At 36.5% G+C, this 27,083-nt stretch overlaps 2 protein-coding genes across 2 annotated transcripts in view; one reads left to right on the plus strand and one right to left on the minus strand.

Moving 5' to 3' along the window:
• The first annotated feature begins 3,299 nt into the window (after positions 1 to 3,299).
• LOC145665768 (uncharacterized) lies at positions 3,300 to 23,469 on the plus strand. Its single transcript, XM_081732896.1, has 5 exons — positions 3,300 to 3,405; positions 7,692 to 7,848; positions 9,126 to 9,328; positions 20,113 to 20,223; positions 23,279 to 23,469. Exons 1-5 carry the CDS (start codon positions 3,365 to 3,367, stop codon positions 23,409 to 23,411), a joined length of 645 nt encoding a protein of 214 aa, XP_081589022.1. The 5' UTR covers positions 3,300 to 3,364; the 3' UTR covers positions 23,412 to 23,469.
• Positions 23,470 to 24,979: 1,510 nt separating this feature from the next.
• The window catches only part of LOC145666062 (uncharacterized), a 46,112-nt gene continuing 44,008 nt past the window's right edge, over positions 24,980 to 27,083 (minus strand). Inside the window, exon 5 of the mRNA XM_081733160.1 lies at positions 24,980 to 25,115. Coding sequence (XP_081589286.1) covers positions 24,980 to 25,115 — 136 coding nt within the window. The remainder of the gene's footprint in view (positions 25,116 to 27,083) is intronic.

The raw sequence follows: 27,083 nt of genomic DNA on the forward strand, positions 1-27,083 counted from the left end.
ATAATAATAATAATAATAATAATAATAATAATAATAATAATAATAATAATAATAATAATAATAATAATAATAATAACAATTTCCAATTGTTTTAAATATTTAATGAAATATCCCTATCAATGATCACAAAGTAATTTCTTCATGCTTGGCGTGGAACTCACCTCATCATTGGTTCAGAAATTTACTTTATCTCCAGGCCCAGCACTTTGCAGGAATTGCTCTGGTAGCACACATATTTATCTGTAACTTTACATACATACATTCACAGTAGCACTTCAAATATAAATTAATTTAAAATATAGTTGTGATACAAAAATTACCTAGCTCATTGAAAAATAAATAACTATCATACAATATACATTGTTAATTTTCCATGATGGAAATTACATTAAAATATGTTTTCTTTGTTGCTGACTTATTTATTTATTTACTTATTTATTCGTAGTTTGTATGTAGGAGAGACTTGCGATAGGAAAAATGGTATGCATAAAGAAATAAAAAAAAGACATATTTTGCCTGCTTCGTACGTTTGAATACATACTTGCATCTCGCAAAACGAAGAGCGAGGCGTTTGCGCGTATAGCCCTTGTAACCTTTCAAGTAACCTTGGCTTAAACTTCAATTATTTACCAGCCTACAACAATGCTTATTGCTCTGGCACCTTTGTTCAAGTATAAAAAATACAGTTTGTTGTTATGTTGTATCTCCTTGAAGATGAAGGGCCAAGCGAAAACTTCTTTCTTTGTTTTTAAGAACAAAAGACAATGTCAATTGTTTTAATTATTCTTAAGTTAAAGGCTAATATAACTAATATATGTTCACCTCTACTTTTTCGTTGCAAGAATTAATAATAGACCCCCTATTAATTTAATAACAGCAAAAGTTGCCGAAGATATTTTATTTTGCCCATTTTATACAAAAGCCCATTTTATACAAAAGCAACGTCTGGCCGGAAACAACGTATCAAAACAGGCACGAGAAAAATCAGGCATGTGCACTGCTCTGTATTTGATTTCACCATACAGGTCGTAAACCATTGGCCACTCAGTCATTTCAGGATGAGTTTAATTTTCATTCTAAACGAAGCTTCCCCTGGAATAACATCCATCTTTCAAGTAATTGTCCCCCCTTCCAGGATATCTATTCTAAATCTGCATATGCTGTAAAGTTGTCTTCCAACTGATATTAAGAGTTTTATTTCAATTTCCAAAGCATCAGTAAAAGTATCCCCACAGTATAAACCCTCAATTGTTTCAGTAATATCGAAATAATTTTACATCTGAATAAAGTTATACCGAAAACATAACATTACACACTTATTGTAATCTCAGGTTGGACGATTCCTATTAACGCAAACTGCATTTCCATCGATTTCGAATATTGAACTGAAACTGAACAAAATAGTCCACAAACAGGCTCCAACAGTTCTTAAACCGAACCGAACCATTCTACAAACCGAACCGAACCGAACCGTTCCCAAACCGAACCGAACCGAACCGTTCCCAAACCGAACCGAACCGAACCGTTCCCAAACCGAACCGTACCGAACCGTTCCCAAACCGAACCGAAACGGTTTGAAGTCCAAACCGACTAACTCGGTTTAAGCTACAAACCGAACCGAAACCGGTTAACCGGTTTTTGGAACACCCCTACCGTAGAGTTCATTTGATTTCCATTTGCTATATTTTTGTTCATCTGATTCATAGTTCATAGTGAACACTGTCATGGCTAGATAGAGTGGTGTAGCTTTTGTGTCTCATCACAATCTATTACGTGAAGAAGATGAGTGGTTTCTTTCTTTTAGTCAAATATTTGCGAAGGTTTTCAATCTGTTCTTGGTGGAGTTTTGGTATATCTGCGATGCCAATCCCACCTTCTTCTGTGGGAAGTGTCACTCGCTCCATTGCAGCTTTTGGATGTTTCATTTTGAATTATGTCAGTAGAGTCCAGATCATTCGTGTTTAATTAACTATATTAATTTCAGTCCATTTGATTAAGTCAAACGAATATGTAATGAGAAATACTGCAATAGTGTTGATGGCCTTACCTTTGTTAGCGTTAGTGAGTTCTGAGAATCGCCGTAATTCTTGACTTGTAATCTTTTTGCAATTTCCGTTTCATTGTATTATTATTATTATTATTTGTTTAGTTGCAAGTTATATGTGTTCTACAGGACGAATGTGTATAAGATTTTCTTACACTCAGTTCGTATCCTACAGAAGGGGCGAATTGACACAGAGCTCATTAGTGTAATTTTGAATTGAATCTATTAGTTGAAATATTTTCACCAGCTAGTTAGCAACTAAATATTTGTTTAGAAATATGCCCAATTTATATAATACATTTCATGCAAGACCCTCCCCAGTGGGTTGACGATTGTAATTTACAAATGTTTTAGGAAATTAGTGCATAGAATCCTTGGGGACATAAACAAATTGAAGAAGATAGCGCCATGAACTATAAGAAGATTGCACCTCCGTAATAATGATACATTTGAATTTATCAATCGTCTACTTTTATCTACAGGACACGAAATGGAGCACTGAATTAGACATTCTATTTAATCACATTTCCCCTTTGCAACTCACAGAGTTCCTTATGATTTATTGTTTCTTTGAATAGGGGAGAAACGGAATCATGAGAAGTGAAATTAAGAATTCTAACCAGGAGCATCACTTGAGATATTGCAGGAAAGGTTTCCCACTAATACAAGATTTTTACAATCTACAATACAAGATTTTTACACTAATACAAGATAATCGTAGGTAGTTCTGGAACTTGAGGTAGGGGACAATTGCTCTCTCTGGCCTTCCCAGATGACGTCCCCTATTCTAACCTCTTAGCTATCCATTTACTTCGACAGTGAGGTTAGTTATTGTACAGTAAATGTTAACCGTACAAATACCAAGAAAGGATAATTGTATACATACACGATTCTTTATTTAAAGGATTACATATTGGCATTTACTTCACGAAAGAACTCTAATGGAAAGTTAAAATGCTCTTTTTTATCTAAGTAAACAGCCCTCTTCATGTTACATAAACATTTGCGAGTTCTGTTTCTAACGGCGTTTATGTTATACAAAGGAAAAGAACAAGATTTGCAAGCGATTTTATGCATTCCAGATGTTGAATTGTCATTCTAACAAAGTAATAAGCACTAGTAGCTTTTTTTTTTTTTTTTTTTTTTTTTTTTTTGTAAATAACATTTCACGAATTCATTTGTTTGGCAAACGAACAATTATTTAATCACGTAAAAGTGTTTCCAAAGTTGCATAACAATCGATAATCTGTGTTGTCCCACACAAAGTTATAAATTTCATTGTTGAACGATGAAACAGTTTGTTTCGTGGAAGCAGCTTCAATGCAGTTGAGCGCCAGTGGTGCATTTGTGTTATGGGCAAAGTAAGTGCTTTAACTTTTATTAAAATAATGTTTTGTGTATGTGACAAATGTATAAAAGACGTGTTTCTTTTCCATCATATATTTTCAGTCCTCAATATTCTTTGATATAGGGCTATTCAAAGGCTTAAAAACTTTTTATAAACTACTGCAAGTAAAACATTAATAAGAGATTTTCATACATTAGTTATGCCTATGACATGGCAATTGACAAACTAAGAAATGAGCATGAGCTGAGAGGTAAAAAGTAGCCTATTTCGTGTTTACTTATGAATCCAAAGTTCTATTGTATTTTGTAAACTTCTACACTGTTTTTTTTTTTTTTTAAACAGATAAAAGAAACAAGTGTTTAAATTTCGGATAGGGAGAAATCCCGAGAAAGTATCAGGGAACGAAAGAAGTTCTTGAAAACAAGTGGAAAAGTGTAGCAGGAAAGAACAATTTGTTGGAGCCATTTTTACGTGGTGTTAGCCAGTTAAACTATAGTTTAGCTATTGGGTATAATTTTGGCCAATTTTACACTCATAATTGCCAATTTCTAACGGTTTCTCAACGATAATTAAACATGTTAGTCAACCAAAACCTCTTTTAAAATATGTATGGAAGGAAAAAACACTTTTAACTTCCTTCTGATTGTAGTAGTACTTGTCTTCATATTACACAACGTATCTTACGAACCTTATTTGCATCATTCTCACTTACGTGACATGGTGTAAGGACAAATCGTGATTTCGGATGTTTCTTTCCAATAAATAATTTCAAAGCTTAGTTAAATTGCAATAAGATTACCAACTTTCTTTGTGAGTGTTGTTACTTTTAGCATGTACGCAACAAATAATCTTACGGGAGCGCCGGACCTAAGGATTTTCTAGTTTGATAGAAACAAAACAAAATTATTTTTCATTAACCATGATCAAAAATAATAAGCAATTAAAACAATGAGATGGAAGTTAACATTTCTAACCTCTAGAACATAATTGTTTGTTTCAAATGTGTGCAAAGGCAGCCAACACACGCTCCTTCTTTGCCTGTCTCTGGTTTAGTCACAGGCAATCCCTATAACAATAATAAAAAAATGGAACTATATTATGAATAGAATCGAGCACAGCCTTTTATTTTATGACAGTGTTCATAAAATATTTTAACTAAAAGAAAATTAATAAAACAATATCGAGACTCTCCTGAAAACACATAACACGCTACGCCATTGATATGCACTCACATAAATTTTGGAAAGTCGGCGCCGTTGACTCGTAGTGTTTTGCTAGATCAACAGTGCAAGAATTGATAACATACAGGATTAAAAGTGGATCTGAAAAGGCAAGGGACGGTAGGTTGCTCCATGGCGCCACGCCATCCCCCTGCCTATTTTTGGCCATTGTAATTTTTTAGGAACTGGGGGGTCGCCGTCCATATTTTTTGGAGGTGAGAGGACGGCTTTTCCCCGCGTTCCCCCTTACTTTTACCGCTGAGAACGTAGAAGATACATTTAATTTGTTCAGCTAAGAATGAGTCCAAAATTTTCAGTGAATACTTCAAACATAAATTAAGGGTAAAAATATTTGATTTCATATCAGAAAATAATACAGTATGTTTTGTACACATTAAAATTATGGAGTGTCCATACGTTTTCGATGAATTCTCTCAGATATAAATTTAGCCACAATTTTTGACGAGTTTAGCCATTTTTAGTTGTATTCTAAAAGTTATTTAGTTTCTTTCTGTTGGCAACACTGTAAACTATTTGAAAATTAAAGCGTGTAATGAGGAGCATTGTGAAGACTGCTGATTTATAAGACAAGATGTGTCTTATAAATTCATAAATCTTGCAACATTCTGGTACAAACGGATCACACCTCCTCGTGTTGGACTGTAATTTTTTAACAAGCGGTTCTCTCTCTCTCTCTTTCTCTCTCTCTAACAGAGATATAGTAGACGGATAGGTAGATAGATTAGGGGCAAAGAAATCAATCACTGCTGTTTTCAGCTTCTGCTGGTTCGTGAAAAATTGTAATCTCAAGAAGTATGTCATTGACCGAAAGAGGTAGTAATCCGGAGGAGTAGAGTCAGAACTAAATGTGCGGTGTGGTGTCAGTTTGATGTCATCAAGTTCCTGGAGTTTTGTTTGACTCTCGTGCAGTGGATGGTTTTGAATAATCCTGTTCCAGCAGGGAGCGCTTTTGGTCCATCAATGCAGGATACTTTAGGGGATAGTCCACAATACATCCGTTCCAACTGTTTGGAATGAAGGTTGGGATTGACATCACGATCTTGAGCAGCCAACTCGAAGCGAATGACCCTCTTGTAGTTTCACCACACACAGAACATGATTTTATGATGGAAACAGCCCTATTTGAAACCCGGTTCTGGAATTTAGTCTTTGATCAACCACTGTTTTTAGAAATTCGGATTTCGAAAATACACCCATTTTTTTTTCGCATGTGATAATCCGTTTTAGGGAACGAATATCAGGAGAATTTTGCAGCAGTTGTTGGCATAAACCCACTATTTATATAAATATTTTCATATTCTTATTCCTTATTATAAACGAAAGCCTAATCATTCATAAATATACGTTTCTCGAGATCCTCTTTACTTATTTGGCAGAGTTTATTGTATTAAAATTTTCTACGTCGGATGGGGGGCGGCAAACACTTTTCAGCCTAGGGGATTACATCCGATCCTGCGTACTTGGTGTGTGCAAATTGAGGCTCTCACCTTAATTTATAATCTGGGTTCAAAACACACACCGGAGATATTAATCCCCTCCTAGATGTTAATCCCTTCTCTAAATTTAAGAGGGGTGCATCATGTTCTATGAAAAAGAATTCACCCAGTACTCATTTATATAAACATGTAACAAAAATTCATTAAAAAAATAAATTCCGTCAAAATCCTCACAAATTGGGACTTTTTTTTTTTTGGGGGGGGGGGGCAATTTTCTTTACTTATATATAATGACGAGATGGACAACCCTAACTTACAGAGGTGCATACCCCAGTCCTAGACTAGCTACTATATCAAATTTTTAGGTTTCGTAATTTTTAAAATTTAAGAAGTTTTCCTATGCATCCTTTCTCAAATTGAGGAATTGGACCAACGCACCAATTGCAAGAATTAAGATGGAGTGGTCATATGCACCCATGGACCATAGCCCCGAGAAGGAACTACGGGCCATGACCCAGGAACTCAGGGGCACAAAATTGGGTCAACTGCCAGGCACACTATTTCGGTCGTCCATTTTGTTCCCTAGGTATTTGTTTGTGGCTATCGAAACAAACTATATTTCTCTCCCAAAATAGTCAATAACAAACGGAAAACTTACTCTTCGTTTGGGTTTCGAATTGAAATTTCAAAGCCTGGACCAGTGTAAACTTGGCCACCAACGTTTCTTTGATTTAACTTATATGTTGTTCTTAATAGCTTGATAAGTTTTCAACAGTATTAATACAACAAAACTGACCAAATCACTAACTATATATTAAAACCACTCGGGTAATAGTTTTGGTGAATCAGACACATGTTTTTGATAACATGTCTAATGAAACGACGTTACATTAAGTGCTTTGGTAAGTTTTTTTTAAATACTTTCTTTTAAATATATTTTTATTTTTTTTAATCCATCAGAAAATAAACGATTTATTGGTTTCTTTGGCTTTTAACTGAGGTGGAGTAGGGTAGGGAGTTAAATTGGCCACCCACAAATATTTTTATATATGTTTTCGAAACAGCTTTTTTTTCTACGAAGCAATAACAAATGATTCCTTAAACTTTAGTTCTAAATTTGAAAGTGGGGAAGGAAGTGACGGCCGCTCACATTTATCTAAATATTCCTTTATGTTTTTTTAACAAACAATTTCTTTTTAACCAATTAATAAAAGACAATTTGCTTTCATTTTAAAATGAAATTTGAAAGTGAGAGCAGCGTGAAGTTGCCCCTCATCTTAATTTCTAAATATCCGTTTAAGATTTCCGAAACAACTACTTTTTTCTTCAAATCAATCAATAACGAAGGAAGAACAGAAGATTCAATTTGGTTTCAAATCGAACTTGAAAGTGAGGGCAGTGTAAAGTTGCCCTCTCAACTTCATTTTCTAAATATCTCTTTATGATTTTCAGCATCAAATTATTTTTATTTAAAATAATCTTTGGGTTTTAAATAGAAATTAAAAAGTGGTTGGGGCACTTCACATACATACAAGTAACCATTTCCGTTATGTAAATCATTATTATTATTAATTATTTGGAAGTAAGTAAATAAGTAAAGCAATTGGTTTTCCTCATTTCAGATGGTACACCAATGTTTTAGATGTCTTCCTAGTTTGTTTTGCATTTCTGCAAGTTACAAATTCACATTATATGGAAATAGGTGGAAATACATTTCTCAATGAAACTTTAAAACGCAGTCGACGTAATTTAATATTTCCAAAGAAGACTATCTTTCAAGTAAGTACATTATTTTTACGAAAATTAAAAAAAAAAATGGTTGAGATCAAGATAATGCACGAAGTGAGAAACTTTAATAAACAAATTGCTGATGTTTTAGAACTCACGAACTTAATAAGAATTTTCTGTAGGAAATGCATAACTATAATTCTCCGTACTGGAAATTGTTACGGAGAAGATAGATAACCAAAAGAAAAGAAAATCATCCGATTTCCTAATTTTTTTTGAAAAGATCAAGGTCGATACTAGTAAGCTTTTGATTGGTTCTTATCGTTATAAATTACTTTCGACACTCATTTCAAAACAATCACTTATTTTGTACACCAATCAGAAGGCACAAAGATTTCGTGGAAGAGAGAGTCACTGGAGTGTGTATTGAAATCAAAGGATATATGGTATCTTAGCTTCACTCTCAGTACATACATTGGCTTAGAGTTAATTAGAAATTTCAAATGTTAAGACTAGGATGGTGTATCAGGTGAAGATCTTTATGTGTTTTAGTTTTCTTAACATATATATACATATTCTTATCAATTTAGTGGAAGCGCATAAAAGAATTGCAACTTAAGACATTAATATGGCATTAGGCAACCTTTCGCTCTCTAAAGCACTGATGCGACTTGAAATGGAGTAAGAGAGGTCCTGAACGGTAGCAATTAGAATATTACATCATTTCACGTACAGTGCATCCCTTATTTCCGTGAAAGATGATGGAGGCGGAAATCTGCGCCGGATTCGTGTCTTCGAAACGAATCAGAGATGTTCAATTATGTTCAGTTTGGGAGATTAAGCAATGCTCCTGAAACCACATCGCAACAGCTCCATCCAAGGGCGCCGATTTCTCTGTAAATTTGGGGGGCCCATTCAAATGGTATATATATATATATATGAAGATTGTAAGACAAATTGCACTCAAATTATGTCAAATATTGTATATTCATAAAAACAATAAAGGGGTCCACATGAGCTTTGGGGGCCCACATGAGCCCTTGGCTGCATCTCTCGAGTTTCAAATTGTAAATGTTCTATTTATGATTAAGTATTGTCTAAAGAAAAGTAGCAATTGAAAGATGTAAATCGTTGCTATTAAATCTAATTTTAACATTCAGTTTTATTTTCATTTTATTCTTAACGGTAATGTTAGAACAGTTCACTGAATTTATTTCGGGTAATTACGTAGACATATAGACGAATTAAAAAATTAGAAGCAAGATTTTACTTATTAATTGTGAACCGTTTTATATCTACTCCAACTTCTATATGTTTCATTTTTCTAGATGCAAATGACAGGTTCGATGCCTGTAGATATACCAGATGGACGTTTAACTTATAACTATTTTATACAAGCTACCTGGCCATTGCCTGATACAGTAGAAAAACTAAATGATGCCAAAACTCAGAAAATATTTACACCTCGCAGGATATTGAGAGATATTGAACGACGGCATACGTACTGGAATCTAGCAGCTATCTTGGACAGGTGAGCAGATGTTTTTTATCTTAATACGTATGAGTATTACGAGATAGTCTTCAGGGCGAGGAATGATTTTGTGTAGACATGATAAAGAATAAGTTACATTGTCCTCTAAATTTCAAATCTGCAAGTTTGGGTGCTGAGTTTAGAAAATTTAATTCGAAAAGTATAATCACCATAGATATTCTGCCATTATTGAAAGGTTACTTGCCGAAGCTCCACCGTCTTCAGCTAGCCTCTTCGTTTTCAAGTACGATTTCTCTGTTTTCATACCGTCAATCAATTTTAACCTCCTTCGCACTCTCCCTCTTTTCAGCCATCAAACCCTCTATCACATCTTTCATGATGCAGTTCCTTCTTAGCCAATGTCCCAATCAGTTTTTCTCCCTCTTGTCAATAATATCTAAAATTGTTCTCTTCCCCCAGCATTTCCAACATCCTCTCATTCTTTTTCTGCGCAATCCAATTAATTATTTCCATTCCTTCTCCTGTGGAGCACAGTGACTCAATGGTAGAGCGCTTACTTCTGGTACAAGGGATCCCCGGCCAAGTAAGTTTGTGGTGGACAACATTGTGGTCGTGGGTTTTCTCGCGGTAGTCACGTTTCCTTTCACTTTATCATTCCATTAATTCTTTTATTATCATTCACTTGCTGTAATCATCGTCTCCCTTAGAATAACGAGGATAATCATGGAACGCTAAACGCCAAGCTTTCTTTTCCATTCTTTTCCACACCTACATTTCGAAAGTTTCCAGTCGTTTTTAATCATCTTTGTCTAATGCCATGTTTCTGCTCCATACTCCACACGAAGTATTTTATGAGTCTTTTTCTGAATTCTTTACTCAAGGTTCACAAAATGGACTTTTCTTCCTTCTTAAAGCTTCTTTCACCATTCATATCCTTGCTTTCATATCGCATTCGCACTTCATATCACTGATAACACTACCCAGATAGCGAAAACTAGTCACCTGTTTCGTTTTTCTCCCCTTCGACTTCTATATTTCACACCGACTGCTTCGTACTGATCACCATGTTTTTTTGTCTGACTAACATTTATTTCCATTCAATATTCCTCACAGCCGTTTCTCAAGTTTTCTAACATCTCATCGAATTTATATTCAGATTCTACAATAAGCACCATATCATATGAAAACCATATGCATCTAATCATTCTATCTCCTACCGAAATACCGTCTTCATTATGTAGGGTCTTTTTCACTATCTAAATGTTAGTAATGTTGGCGTGAGACAGTATCCCTGTAGAACTCCCCTTCCAATTACATTTTCCTCTGTCTTTTCCTCTCCTATTCCATCACTTACTTTTTGGTTCACATATAAGTTTCTTACCAGTTTGGACCTTTTCATTTCAACGCAATCTTTTTTAGAACTGCCAAAAATTTCCAATTCATGCTGTTAAAAACCTTTTCTAGATCAATGAATTAAACGTATATCTCATTCCCTTTTACTGCTATCCTTTCACTAATTACTCTTAATAAACCAATTGCATCTCCTGTGCCCTTACATTTCTTGAACCCGAACTGTTCCTCCTCAACTTTTCATATTTCTTTCACATAAGCTGTTCAGTATTCAAAGCAAAATTTTTGCTGGATGCAATTTAAAACTGAAAGTTTTATAATCATCACATTTCTGTGGGTTCGATTTCTCAGCTATCAGTATCATGATCGTCTTCAGGAAATATTTTAGCCACTCTCCTGTTTCATATATTTCATTGCAGAGTCGGTGCAGTTCTTTCTTTCCATTGCCTCTCATATTCTTAATGAATTTGATTGGTATATTATGTTGCCTTTCCATTTCTAATCTTACATGTAGATTTTTCAAACTCATCCCGAAAAACACTAAACACTGTAACATTCCTAAGACTTCACTTCTCTTGTTGACTGCATTCCCATTCTCATTTCTTACTGCTATCGCAATACCAACTTGTCTCCTCCGAAGTTCCATGGATTCACCTCTTTGTACATTTCATCATATTTCTCAACTCTTTCTAATTCACTATGTTCTCACATTTTCTTTTGTAAAACTCTTCCCTTGCTCTGTCGGTTTTCCTTCGGAACTCGCTGTTTAACTTCCTGTACATCTTTTTGCTTGTATCAACCTATTCTTCCTTTCCTATATTTTCTGCACATCTTTCCTGCAATCCATTGTTTCTTAGCCATTTTGTGTTAGCCGTAAGCTACTACTTCTTCCACAGCCTGCTATATGCAAAGTTTCATATGCTCCTACCGTCTGTTACTATCTGCGTCTATCATTTCCTCATTTGAGTATTTTCGAATTTTTCAACTAGAAGATTTCTTACTTCCATCGTTTTTCAACTTTTCAGTTTTCAACACCTCATTGCCTACTTTTTCTGCGTACATTTTTATTTGAATTTACACTTCGGCCACCCCAAGGTTATGATCAGAGGAAATGTCAGCCTTGGAAAGAGTATTCACGTTCGTCAAGCAATTCCGATGTCTGTCCTAAGTCACAGCGGCGTAGCATAAGGGAACGCCAGTATGCCCGGCATCCCCTGTTAATAAGAAAAAGTCCATATTTCATTATATATAAATTGTTTGCTTGTAATTATCACAAATATTTCCACTGCAATCTTCTGAATGCGCTCTCTCGCCTTACTTTGACAAGCGGAACCTACGCATGCGCGTCACACAGATGCAAATTCATTCTTTCCTCTTGTATGCTATGTTCCTTGGGCATCCAGGCCTACTACAAGCATCGGGGTTTTCGTCTGCTTTCTGTCGAATGCGCATGCCCAACTACTTGCTTTGTCACTCCTCTTCACCCCTTGCAACTCTACATTTTGCTTTAGATATAAGCTGGCATATTCTCAAGTATTTCCAACTCTATCTATTTTGAACTAACAAGGAGGGTGTCCGAAGTGTGAATCTCAGATTTCAAAAATGTTTGTGCAGATCGTTAGGGGGGTTCATGGAAGAAAGATCGGCACAAGAAATTTCGGCGGAACCCCGTATTTGGGTAGCACAGTGCCCCATTTTCGATTTTCGGCTTTCGTAGTAAAAATCGGCCTTTTAATTTGAAAATTGACTATTTTTGTCGACAATCGTTATCATTCGTCTTCATTTGCGTAAATATACTTCAATTGTGGGTCGAGGATCCCTGTGTGTAGGGGAATCCCCAGTGGCGGATATAGAAGGTAAAAACTGGGGAAGCCGACCCCAGGCTATGATAACATATCATGAGTTTACTATAAACTTTCAAGAATATATAAATAATAGCTTCAATTATTTTTGTCACTAAAAGAACTGGGAGCTGCCCCTCCAGCCCCGGGTTAGATCCACCACTGGGGTCCTCCTCACAAGTTTGATACATATTTCCCCTTCATTTTGACGAGGTGAATTCAAATATGTCAATTAAAGTTTTTTGAGGAGCACATGTGCGGCACAGGTCTCTACCTAGTTTCTGGGATGCCAAATCACAAGTTGAAAGACAACTGAAGGGCTTGAAATAGAACTGGAGGGCTAAAGTTTGGCAGAATTCCTGCTTACTTTATGTATTGTATGTTTTACAGAAATGAAACTGCTCGAAAAAGTGTTACGCGCAAAGACTTTTGCAGTACCAACTACATTTCAGGAGTGTTATCTCTTCGCACTCATCACATATGATAGTGTCGTTTAAGGAAAATGAGAAACTCACTGGATTAACATATTCTGGCGTCCACGCATCTACATATCCGGATTTATACCAACTATATTTGAACACATCATGGTTACTTGGCGATGATAGTTGTTCATAAACTAGCGATTGCAATTTAATAATGTTGTTACTTTGTGTAGTTGTATGTCAATTTGGTGTAAAATTACGAAGTCTATTATTTTCCGTACAAAATTCATCCATATTCTAAAGCCCCAAATATCCAGTGGTTTGTACAGCCTAAGTTGCTCCCGGTGGAATCTGTTTACATAACTTTTTTTTTTCGTCCGGAATGTGTTGCTGCGTCTCCTTCTCGTTAAAAGATGATCATGAATCTACGAGGAAGACACTTTTGTCCCCTGTGTTAGGAACCAAAACGGCACGGATCCACTCCTCCAAATGCAGCTTACCCATCTTTCCACATTTTGATGCAGAAACCTTTGGGGGCTGGAATAAAGTTTTCTTGACCTGTGCTCCAAATTTTCCTGTCGGTTCTGGGAATACAATCTATAATGGCCCAACTAATTTTCCATTGGCAGACATAAGGGGTATTTTTGTATAGCTATGAGATAAGGCATTTTTGGACTGTGCAGAAGCTTCTACTTTTTTCCCACCTTGTATGCCTAACATACGATTATAGTGCACTTTCATTGTAAAAACACTTTGATCGGAATTACAAGTATTGTCTATATCGAATTCCGGTAACGTATCCCTGACTTCTAGCTGGAAAGATATAGCTGAAGTTTCTATTTGTTGTGAAGTGTCAACGTCTGCTCGCGACACGAATTTTGTTATTTCTTGCTACACAATATTATGTTTCCGTTTAAAACGGGTGCAGGAACTTTTGGAACCCTTAAAATTTTCAAGAGTAATATCTTTCGCTTTTTCAATTGCTCATTTCCGAACATCTATATCATGTACAGGCATGAAATCTCTTTTGGCTTCAATCCATACAGTAAGCAGTGATTCTGCCAAACTTCTATTTCAAGCCCTTCAGTTCTCTTTCAACTTGTGATTCAGCATCCCAGAAACTAGGTAGAGACCTGTGTCGCACATGTGCTCCACGAAGAACTTTTAATGACATATTTGAATTCAGCTCGTCAAAATGAAGGGGGAAAATGTATTACACTTGTGAGGCGGACCCCCCGTACATAGGGATCCCTCACCCACAATTGAAGTATCTTTATGCAAGTGAAGACGAATGATTACGATTGTCGACAACAGTAAGTCAATTTTCAAATCAAAAGGCCGATTTTTACTACGAAAGCCGAAAATTGCAAATGGGGCACTGCCCCACCCAAATATGGGGTTCCGCCGAAATTTGTTATCCTGATCTTTATTCCATGAGCCCCCCTAACGATCTGCACAAACATTTTTGAAATCTGAGATTTACACTTCGGACACCCTCCTTGTAAGCTATAGTTTCTGTACAGAACGTACGAGTGCTAACTGCAAGGAAATAGAACAAAACAGAAATGGCTAGTTCAACGCCTTTTTGAAGCACGTCGGTATGTAAATAATAATATAAAAAGAGTTATGCTTTAATCGTAATTGTAATCGTAATAAAGGCAAACTTTTAATCTTCATCACAAATACATAGTATGCCCAGTGGCTTAGCAAGAAACTCTTTGAGGGAGCTGACACACACAAGCATAAATATAAAGCATTATGTAGAATCTGGTAGGCCAAGAGAGCCAGCACTTCCCGCTCCTTGCAAAGATTGCTTGGGCCCTTCAGTGTCTGGATATCTGACAGCAAAATAGACACACAGAAACAGGCCCCCTGAGTTATTTTAAGTGTTTTCCACATCTTCAAATGATATACGTATACACTTAGGCCATATTCACGAACGGGCGTCTGAGTTCCGGGCGTCTGAGAAAAAGAAATAAAGGGAACTAACTATACTGAAAACAATGTTCATTCAACAGTGGGGCAAATTTTCTCGTTACAACGGTAGTGGCAAGAAGGAGCTGAGACAATTGTTTATTAGCTTCTAACGTAATCCACGCATTTGCTTCTGTATGCCCCACTAGGCCACCAATTAGGGTGGCCTGGCCCCCTAAATTTTTTTATAATCCTATATTTTCTATAATTTCTCGCAATCCTATATTTCCCCTCGTATTCCTGATTGCAGCAGTATTGTATCGCACAAGTGACTAACTTTGGCATCCCCTTTCGGAATACCACGCTACGCTACTGCTAAGTCATAATATTGTCTATTTCACATCTCTCACCGTTTATTGAGGGTTTTCATGTGTCTTCTTCTCTTGTACTGATTGAACCATATGTTCCCAATTACTAGAGAACTCTGTCTACAGAAATTGAGGAGTTTGATGCAATAAGGGCGTAAGTCTGAAATATGCATCTGGAGAAAAACGATGTTGAAAATGTAAGTCGTTTTTCTCTTACATAAAACAATGTAATATGCAGCATTTTATTCCGACATTGATTTGAAATTTTGACAGGAGGCTAAACAAGCATGTAAAAGCCACATGTGCGTTTGATGCAAAAAGGGCGTAAACTTACTTACGCCCTTATTACAACAAACTCCTCAATTAACTAGTCCCTTTTCCCTTTAATTTCTTTCGCCTAAACCATATTTGCCTTCGGCACTACCTTCCTGTTTTTCTCTCACATCATCATCATCATAGGTAGTCTGCCTTTATTGGCAGGTCAATTGCCGCAGCTGTGATGCTTCCATGCTTCACGGTCCTCCGCTAACCTCTCCGTATGATCTTTCTGTTTTAATATCATCCATTAATTGTAGGCTCCTTCGCCCCGTCCCTCTCTTTCCCGGCACCATACCTTCTAGGACGTCCCTCATGATACAATCTCTTCTTAGGCAATGTCCCAACCAGTTTCTCTTCCTCTTCCTAATACTATCTAGAAGTGTTCTTTTCTCACCCACCGTTTCTAACACTCTCTCATTCGTTTTCCACTCGACCCAACTAATTCTTTCCATTCTTCTCCACACCCACATTTCGAAGGCTTCCAGTCAATTTTCGTCACCTTTACGTAATGTCCACGTTTCCGCCCCATACAGTTCAACACTCCACACGAAGCACTTTATGAGTCTTTTTCTCAATTCTTTATTCAAGATCCCCCAAAACACTTTTCTTCCTCCTAAAGGCTTCTTTCGCCATTCCTATTCTTACTTTTATTTCACGTTCGCACTTCATGTCATTACTAAGAATACTACCCAGGTATCGAAAACTATTCACTTGTTCTATTTTCTCCCCTCCTACTTTTATATTTGACACAGACCCCTTCGTTCCAATCACCATGGCTTTTGTCTTTCTAACATTTATTTTCATCCCATATTCTTCAAAGCAATTTCTCATTTTTTCTAACATTTTATTGATTTTCTTTTCAGATTCTGCAAGGAGCGCCATATCGTCTGCAAATCTTATGCATCTAATCATTCTACCTCCTACCGAAATACCATCATCATCATGTAGACTCTTTTTCACTATATCTTCCAGATAGACATTAAATAGTGTTGGCGAGAGGCAGCATCCTTGTCGAACTTCCCTTCCAATTGCACTCTCTTCCGTCATTTCTTCCCCTATCCTAACACTTAACTTGTTGGTTCATGTATAAGTTTCTTATGAGTCTTATATCTTTTAATTCCAACCCTATCTTCGTTAGAATTCCCAACAACAATTCCCAATTCACGCGGTCAAAAGCCTTTTCTAGATCAATGAATACAACATACACCTCTTTCCCTTTTTCTATAAATCTTTCACCGATCGCCCTTAATAATGCAATTGCATCTCTTGTGCCCTTGCCTCTTCTGAACCGGAACTGCTCCTCCTCAACATCTTTATTTGTTCTTTCATATAACCTTCTGTTTAATATTCGGAGCAGAATTTTAGCTGAATGAGATATGAGACTAATAGTTCTATAGTCCTCACATCTCTTTGGGTTCGATTTCTTAGCCATCGGTATCATGATCGTTTTCAGAATGTCTTTTGGCCATTCTCCTGTTTCATATATTTCATTGCATAGTCGCAACAATTCTTTCTTTCCCTTGTCTTCTATATTTTTAATGAATTCGATTGGTATGCTATCTATTCCAATTGCCTTTCCATTCCTAATCTCGGATATAGCCTTTTCAAACTCATCCCGAAGAATACTAAATCCTTTATCATCCTCGTCTACTTCATTTTCTACTTCAACATTTAGGCTACATGGTCTATCCCTACTCTCATATAAGTCTTCAACGTATTCTTTCCACCTTCCTATGACCTCATTTCTCTCCCTGACTACCTTCCCATTCTTATTTTCTACTTCCATCATAATACCCCCTTGTTTCCTCCGAAATTCCATAGATTTCACCTCCTTGTACATTTCCTCATATTTCCCAACTCTTTCTAATTCTTCTATGTCTATTTTCTTTTGTAAAACTCTTCCATCGCTCTGTCAGTTTCTCTTCGTAATTCATTATTTAACTTCCTGTACATCTTTCTGCCCTCTTCTGTATCAACCTGTTTCCACATCTTTCTCTCCCTCATTTTCTGCAACATATGCTCTGTAACCCATGGTTTCTTAGCAGTTTTGTGTTCGCGGTAACCTACTGCTTCTTCTGCAGCCTCCTGTAAGCAACGTTTAATATGTTCCCACCGTGCGGTACTACCTGCGCCTATCCTTTCCTCGTTTGAACATTTTTCTTCGAATTTTTCAACGAAAATATTTCTTATTTCCTCGTTTTTCAACTTTTCAGTATTCAACACTTTGTTACCTACTTTTCTTCTGCCTACATTTTTCAGTTGAATATCTACTTCGGCCAGCACAAGATTATGATCAGAGAAAATATCAGCCCCGGTAAGGGTCTTCGCGTTCTTTAAGCTATTCCGATACCTGTCCTGAATCATAACATAGTCTATCTGATATCTTCCGCCGTCTATTGATGATTTCCATGTATATCTTCTTCTCTTGTGCTGATTGAACCAAGTGTTCCCAATTACTAGTGAATTCTGTTTTCTCTCACAATTGCATTGAAATCTACCATTAGAATTACGCTGCAACTCTCTTCTCTTCGTCTATAATTTCTTCTATTTTCTCATAATTTTCCTCTACTTCTTCAGTTGTATGCGAAGGCGTCGGTGCCCGTATGTCTGCATCACCACTAAATCCTTATTTTTATCCTTAAGTGTTAAAATCATATCTCTATCATCAAAAATACTTTTACTATTTTACCTTTTAAGAGCTTACCAAGAATTATTCCCACGCCATTATGACAGTTTTTTCATTGCCTGAGTAAAACATTTTATATCTTTCACTGTTCAACTCTCCATTACCTTCTCATTTAATATCACAAACTCCTACAAATTCATTAAATCAAACGGACTGGCTGCAAACAAGGTATATATAAAATGAAACAATGTTTGAATTCATGCTAAGTAGTGTACAGGGAGTCCTTAAAGTCCTGCAGGAAAGTAAAACTCTATAATTTGGAAACTACGTAATGCATTAACAAATACTTTTTGGTGTACTTACAGAAAGGTTCAAAGTTTTGTTTCAGCTAGTTAAGGTTCATCGCCAAACCTCCAATTGTGCACCATTCACGTTCAAACACTCTTGCAGTCTTTTTGGGAAACCAAGAATTGCGTGTTGGCGGTGCTCGTCTGGAATGTTCAAAATCACATAAGCTATTTTGTTCTTGAGATCGTGCAGATTAGCTGGCTTCAGCGAAAACACCTTGGTCTTTACGTGTCCCCACAGCCAGTAATCATAAGGCGCAAATCTGGTGATCTTGCAGACCAAGCTGTGGGTCCTCTTCGCCCAATCCATCTCTCCTTAAATTCTTCCTTAAGAAACTGTCGAACTTGAAGGGCATAGTGCGGCGGTGCCCCATCCTGTTGCATTTGGACCTCATTAAGGATGCCTAACCTAGTAAGTTCTCGTAAAAGGAATGTCTGTAGCATGTTCATTTAATTGTTACCATTTACAGTCTCTTCCTCGAAGAAAAAAGGGCCGATAATGTGGTCCATTGAAACAGCACACTACTCATTGACTTTGGGACTACCCCGCTTTGCTCCTCGAATTCACGTGGATTTTCCACCCCCCAAATTCGGCACTTGTGCTTGTTCACTTTTCCCGACACATGAAATGTGGCTTCATCTGAAAACAGAAATTGAGACAGAAGGTCACCATCTTCTTGTAAGCGGGTAAGCATTGACTCACAGAATTCCATTCTCATGCCACAGTGTTCCTCTATGAGCTCGCGCACAAATTTTAACTTATAGGGCCAGACCTTCAAATTCTTGCCTACGATCTTGTGTAACGTTGACTTCGGTATTTCCAGTTCCAATGACCTACGTTTCAGCGACTTCATTGGACTCCTGGCTACGCTGTCCTTTAACGTGTGAATCACATCGTCACTTGTTCCGGCCTTCCAGTGCGTGGTAAATCTGACATACTTAACCGTTTCTTTGAACTTCTCGTACCTCCTCTTGATACTTGTTTCTGCTGGGGGTGTTTTCCCACACGTTGTTTGGAACTTTCTCCGTACTAAAACGCAAGATTTTAATTCCACAAACCATAAAACACATTGTGCCTTTTCTTTAATAGACGCCATCTTAAGTCACATGATTACCAGCCAAACGTCATCGAGCATTGTGGCCAGAACAAAACTTTAAACTTCCCTTCTTCCAACCCCCAAAATTTATACACTTAAACGTAACGGTTTCCAAGTTACAAAGTTTTACTTTGCTGCAGAACTTTATGGACTCCCTGTATATGTATGGAACTTCCGGATGAAAATCAACCTGAGTCTTGCTGCTATGATGTTTTAAAAAAGAAATTAATATTGAATGATATTTGGTCTTTACAAATGTAATTATCTATTTAGTGATACGACGGAGCTAATTTTAATTAATGTAACTCGCATTGGTATTTTCAACTGTACAGATTTTCGAAAACATAATTGAAAGTTTAAATACGAATTGTTGTTAGCAGTGTTGTTCTGTAATTGCTATGTCAAAGGAGACATGTAAACAAAATTCAATCTAATGACCAACTATGAATAAATTGATACATGTTATTACAACTACTTGAAACGTTATAAATGAATCAGATTATATTGAACCAAATTTAATAATATTAATATCTCTTACAGAAAAGGCTACAATGGAACAGCGTGTACACTCAGGACAATCTGCGAGATAGGAGAATCATTAATACATTCTCATAATGGTCTTATAGGTGAAATTATACATCTAGTTTTCAAGTAAGTAAAGAAAGTTAAACATCTGAACATATTCCTATCGATTATTCAGTTAAAACGTGTTTACATTCAGTTTACATTCATATTTAGAGGAATTAATATTTTGATTTGAACGTTTTGTTATAAATCATACATTTGTATTCACATCTATCTACTAGAAAAGCACTTAATTTTTTCCAACCCACTCAATAGAAGAAAAATATATTGTCACATGACCTAAATAAGCTACAATAGAAAATAAAACTTATATAGTTTGGCCACATTTATGGATGCATTAATAGAATTTCGAAATCATACATTATTATACATCTAACGGCGTCGATTTCTGTATACATGAGGAGGGCATCAGTGTTTCTTTGTTAGATATCGAAGCAATGATCCAAATAAATATACCAAGATTTGGAACTTTTGAACTCAAGGAACTTTGGATGGGCCCGAGTCACCTCGGTTTTTATAAGATGGGCTCACATGCATAATACCATTAAATTAACAATGGACATTGAAAATGAAGAAAATATATCGCCCTGGATAACTTAATTATGAAAAAAAAAGCTTGAGCCGGCGACAGAGCGATAAATATCCTTCATTTTTCTAATGCAATTCGCTTTTTGTTGTATTTAAATCCATTCAGTATAGTTGTATTTTCACTATGTCTGAGCAGTTTGCAATAAAAGTATTCTAATAATTTTAAACACCTAAAACATTGCGATTTCCCATTGTAGTGATTACTGAGATTGTGCCTACCATTATTAGTGTCGACTCCACTTTCTCTAATGTCGCACAAGAATTACAAGACAGTCTTAAGTCTTGCAATATTTCCACAAATTATATAGTAGGAACGTTTATATGTCCGTTTAGACAGCCCTTCACCTCTGCCATATTTCACCAGAATAGTCTTAATCGTTTCTGCACATAGCAACCTTAATATATTCAAAATTTAATATATTCTAAACGACTTCCCCCAACCCCCCGCTGATTGACAACATAATGCTTTCCATCGTTTGTGCACGAAAACATTTGGTGTGTGCACAAAAGTAAGTGTGAGAATTGAGTTGTTTAATTTAGGCGCCAGCCCTTATCCCCAACAACAACACCGATTGCCTCCAAAATGGTGTAACTATTAGCGCATCGTTTGTGCACAATAGAAGGTGTGAGATTTTGGTGCTTTTCTTTTGGGCACTAGGTCCTCAAACCCATCGATCAGTGCCAAAATAGTTTCGATTAGGTTTTCGGTTCTCGATTTTACCCTAGTAGGACTGGGACGACTGGAGCTAAACTCACAAGATACTTCTTTGGGGCTACGATTAAAAGCCAACACAAAATATTATCTATTTACATACGTATATATAAAGGGAAGACTAAGCACATTCCATAAAATTTGCCATACTAGAACAAAACTTGCAGAATTTGCTCCCCAAGAAGCTCTAAAAAATTAAATATTTCAATTTTTCTTTTCCTATTTGGCGAGAGCAGAGGAGCCATATTCTTCCATGTAATGCCATGTTTCGGCTCTTGGTTCTAGCATAAAAGGGCTGGGACGATTGCAACCAAAATCGCAGGATTCATAGTTCCTCGACGTGCAGCGTCTGACAGTGCCAGCGTAACAGATTCTGAGGTCATAGCACACATCATTGAGGAAAATTCATCCACCAGCACACGACAATTTATTGTTAAATCAACTCGGCATGTTCCAGTCCGCTGTAGTTCGTCATCTTCATGAACTCGAGATAACTATCAGGAGCTCCCGTATGGTGGCACAGGAGTTGAAAGTAGCTCATGCTCATAGGAGAATAAATGTGTGCCGACAACTGCTGCAAAGTCCGCGCGATGTACGTTTTCTGAAACGGATTGTCACACGCGAAGAAAAGTGGGTGTTTTACTGAAATTCGAATGTGCACAAAACAATAGTTGATCATGGGCAACTTCTTGAACCGGTCGTCGAAGAGCGTCATTTCGAGCATAAAAGGACTGTCCTATTCTGTGTGTGGTGGAATTAGGAGAAAATAATTCACTTCGATTTTGCTCCGAAAGGTCCTACCGTAAATGTCAACCTTCCTTCCGAATAGTTGGAATGAATGTATGCTTCATTACTTCAAAAATATCCTGCATTGGTGAACCTAAAGGGAACCCTGCTGGCACAAGATAACGTAAAACCGCAGACGACTCGAAAAACGCAACAAAAAATTGAAGAACTTGATGGCATCGAATTGATGCCACTCGTACACCCGGCATATATTCCTGCCCCTGCCCCTTCGGATTACTGGCGCACTTTCTGAAGTCACGATGCTTTACCAACCAACATGAAGTTGAAATAGCAATTACTGACCTTATTTCTTTCTAAGAACATTGCATGGTATCGACGTGAAGTGGAGGAGCTGGCAGGGTGATAGCTGCTGACAGTTGAACACGAGGGGCTATTCTTTGAATGTTAACCTGCTTTCATTGTTCTGTAACAAATACATGTTGTGTACCAGAAGATGGGCAAGACCTATGATTACTTGTGTGTTTATAACTATTTTTCCGTGTTTCTTCGCACCAGCAGCATAGGGAAAACATTCTGGAAAGAATATTAATGCAGTCATCTATTTGTACAATCCGCGGCAAAAAACCTGCAACATGAGGATGCAAGTTTATTGTGAAACTACGCCTAACAGCACAGGGAATGAAGATAACATCTAAGTGCAACAAATCAAGCCAGGATAAACCTCGGCCTCCTCCCGTGCCCACTTATTTTGGAACAAAAGACTTCGTCATTTCACAATAAACTTATATGCTCATGTTGCAGGTTTTTTTGCCGCGAATTGTACAACACTCTAGCCAATAGTTAAACCAAGAACTTACTATGCACCATTTTTATTGGCATGAGAATAAGTTTATGTAGCGTTTTTAAAAATTTGTTTTCATTTAATCTATTTACATTTTTTCCATAGGCTATAGCGAAATATGCAGTAGTGTGTGTCTGTTTGCAAAAGGATTTTATATCGATGATGAACACCCTTTCGTTATACATATATGGATTTTAAAAATATAACTGCAATTTTATGCTTTTTATTTGCAGACCTGAGATCCATGATTCAGACAAAATACACATTGAAGCCTACGAATTAGGAAGGAAGAGAAGAAATTGTAGGAAGTTCTATTCTACTTGTGAATATGGAATATTGGATCTTATGTCCGTCATTGAATCATGACATGTATTACTTACAATTAGAAAATTAAATTAAATTAAAGAAATTTAAAAATATTTGATCAAAGCTAAATAAATTTTTATATCTACCTATAGGTTGCATTATTAAGAACAGATTTATTTTATTATCCAGTTACTACAATGAAACATTTTTACATACATAACAATATTATTTTGCAGTGTTGCTTCGAGACTTTAGATGTGAATAATCTAGACTTTTTATTCCAGAGAAGAAAGAAATGTGCATAGAAGTATACTCTAAACGTACACAGTTCTCATGCAATGTGAAAAATTGCTCTGCTAGGATTCTACAGGGAAGAAGATATATATATGTGGATGATTAATTTTAACGCGTGTGTTTAAGAACAAAACAGTGTTTACGTGAAGTTGTTATTGCATTCATGGAACGCAAAGTATTTCACTATGCTATCCACTCTATCTGGAAGCTCTTTCAGTCGAAAACTGGTATATGGAAATAAAATATATTTCCATAAATTTTCTACAATACGTAGGGAACACACAGCAACAAAATACAATCTCATGTATCTGATTGGAAAATTCATCAGCATCAATCAGAAGTTTCTTCTACATACAAAAAAATCAAAGTTGGGAAATTGGACAATTCCTTGAAGCTGGTAGTTGACATAATGACCAACGAATAATAATTTGAGCAATCTTTAATGTTCTGTTTTCTGTTGTCTTAGCTTATAGAGTCTATAGTTCAGTAGAGGAGTCCATGATGGTAAATTAACATTCCTTTTTATTTATTAATATGTAGAAATCACTGTTTTATGTTCTGTTAAAAATATTCTTGAGGTCGACTTATTGTCATGACTCTACAACGACTAATTTTTCAGTTATAACGAATTAACTTACCTAATAAGAATATCCCGAGTCCGATGGACCTTTTACATCTAAAGCTGATAAAAATGCGGCTGGCACATCGCAATAGTCGAAGCATATTCAGCTATGCCTAAAGGTAAAAGATCGTGTTTGTTTATCTTATGCATTACATGTAAATCCAGAGAAAACTATGCCAATATTGCCTCGCGTTAAACGTGCATCATCCATAAAATATAATTCGAGATACTAAACTTTTATGAGGAAAGAACGTGTGGGATTGTTTAGCTAATTATGTTGTCTAGAAATACCCGGAAAAGAAATTGAATTCAACTAGAAAAGCATATAGATTTTTATTTTTAAGATTTGGAGTTCAGTGTCAAAATGGAAATCTTGTACTCCAGTGGTGAATTACTTTGATTCTAAAAATAAAATTCTAAGCATTTCATGAGATACGCATCTGTGAATAACATGTATTAATAGCTGAACGGGTGTTGCTTCAGAGTTACAAGGTAGGTGAGACTTAAAACTATATTTTGCATAGAATGCGATACCTTGGGGTGTTTAACCTGAGTTAATACCAACAATGGAAACGGTTATCAGTAATCCAAGAGGTATTTGATTCCTCGCAAAGTTCTGTAATGAGAAGGTAAGAGCAGTATAAACAAGTAAGGAATTAAAAAAAGAGAAGTTAGTAATGATAGCAGTTCATTTCTGTTTAAACAACTAGTATTAACTGTGCAATACTACAGAAATAAAATCCAGGATTCCATTTGTACATTCAGGATAAATTAGTCTGCAGTCTTCGCCCTGTGTACCTAATCTATAGGCCTCCAGGTGTTCTTCGTCAGCGTCATCGTCTTCAGGCCTGAAAAAATAAAAACTCATCAAAACAATACAGTAGATCAAAGATTACGGTACATTTGTGCTTTACTTGAAAGCGTTGTTATATGGCATCAGAAAATAATCAGTATCTGCGTTGTTGATTATTTTATAAAGTTAACATTTTCATTTCTTTCTTCACGTTATGATGAAGATTGTTAACAAAGTTAAGGTAAAGAACGATATCCCAAACATAAGCACTGCACACTGTTCACAACAAACAATTTCATTCTTTTAATATGTCATTTCATTTTCATTTTACAACTGAATATTTCCCAAAGATCTATGCAATATTTGGAACTTTTCCGTGTCTCTCAAAGAAAGTGGATTTTCTATATTGATATAGATGGGAAGATATGTATATTGTAATGTCCCACGTGATGTATCGAATAAACAATTCTATACGCCGGTGTTTACAAACACTACTACGTGGTTTGGCAAGAAGATTCCATACCAGATGGATCTACAATCACTTGCAGACGATGGGCTTCTGGCCCCTTCCACGGAGCAGAAGACGACAACTGAGCAGCAGCGCCACCGCCACCCAAGGAACCCTATAAATAGGCTGGACGACGGCAATTCTGTACCAGTTCTCTGGTGACCTTCCTACTGTTTGCCACGGAACATTAGGAGTAACCTATCCCCAGGCCTCTAGTCTGCTACGGGACTACGCCTTTCTTATCTCCTGGCTTAGCTTGCTACGGGGCTCTGTCTGGGAATCCTAACCATAGCCGCTTAGCCTGCTACGGGACTCTGTTGGCCACTTAACCTTCCTCTGCTTGCTACGAAGCATTGTGTCCTTAATCCCCTCTGCTTAGCCTGATACGGGGCTCTGTAGAGATCCTGTCTGCGACCTTACGGTCAAAGACTACCTATAACTAACCTTGTATACTAGAGAGATTATTTGTACAGTATTTTGTTAAAATACTTTTATAGTGAAACTTTTATAATAAAAGCCAGTAGTGGGAGTCGATTCCGGACACACTTTTTATTAACGCTCTACATATACCTATATGGGACAAAGTTTTATATGGTCGAGGCCTTAACCGGCTCAGTTTTGGTCCAATTCTCCCCTACCGGACAGTAATTTTATTAACTGGAAGTGAACTCTTTTCTCATAGGTATGTGATTTTCTTATTTGTAAAATTAGTGACTCGGAGTTGACTTTATTTTTGTGCATGCCTCATACTAGATTAGGAAAAAACACTTTTCTGGAGGACGGTGCAAATATGGACCAGAATTCACGCCCTTCTTTCAATATACCACATCTCACTAAATATTCGGGACACGTTACGGAAGATCGTTCGGGACCCCAATAGATTTTTTATGCTGTTGGATCATCTTGCGTTATTGCATTCTTGAAATGCAGAGAAAAAGAAAGAACTATTACCTAGTAAGATTATTTGTACAGTATTTTGTAAAAACACTTTTATAGTGAAACTTTTATAATAAAAGTCGGTAGTGGGAGTCGATTCCGGACACTATTTTTATTAACGCTCTACCTATACCTATATGGGAGAAAGTTTTACAATATTTTCATGAAAGCAGGAAAGAGAAAAATGAGCATAACCCTGCTCAGAAGGTACATTGGCCCGTGTCAAATCAGCTTGTATGCTGTGCAATGTTTTGCCTTCAGGCAAACTACTGGCGATCTACTAGATAAGAGTCAAGAAAGAAAGAAAGAAAGAAAGAAAGAAAGAAGGAAAGAAAGAAAGAAAGAGAAAGATATACTTATTTCATGGAGATATGCTTACTTCTTGGAATTAAGTGTTTGAATACCTAAACTGTTCTGAATATCCATTTTCTAATTTCCATAATAAGATTAAAGGAAATCCCAATTCTCATAAATAGGACGAAAGAAAGAGAAAATATTTTTCACACAGATGATGAAATAAAATCCCACTTATCTATGCTTTGGCCTTGTGTGTTTCAAAATTAGAGTGCTTTTCCTAAT

The sequence above is a fragment of the Thermobia domestica genome, chromosome 12, assembly GCF_964235325.1.
Source record: "Thermobia domestica chromosome 12, izTheDome1.hap1.1, whole genome shotgun sequence".
Lineage (NCBI taxonomy): Eukaryota > Metazoa > Arthropoda > Insecta > Zygentoma > Lepismatidae > Thermobia > Thermobia domestica.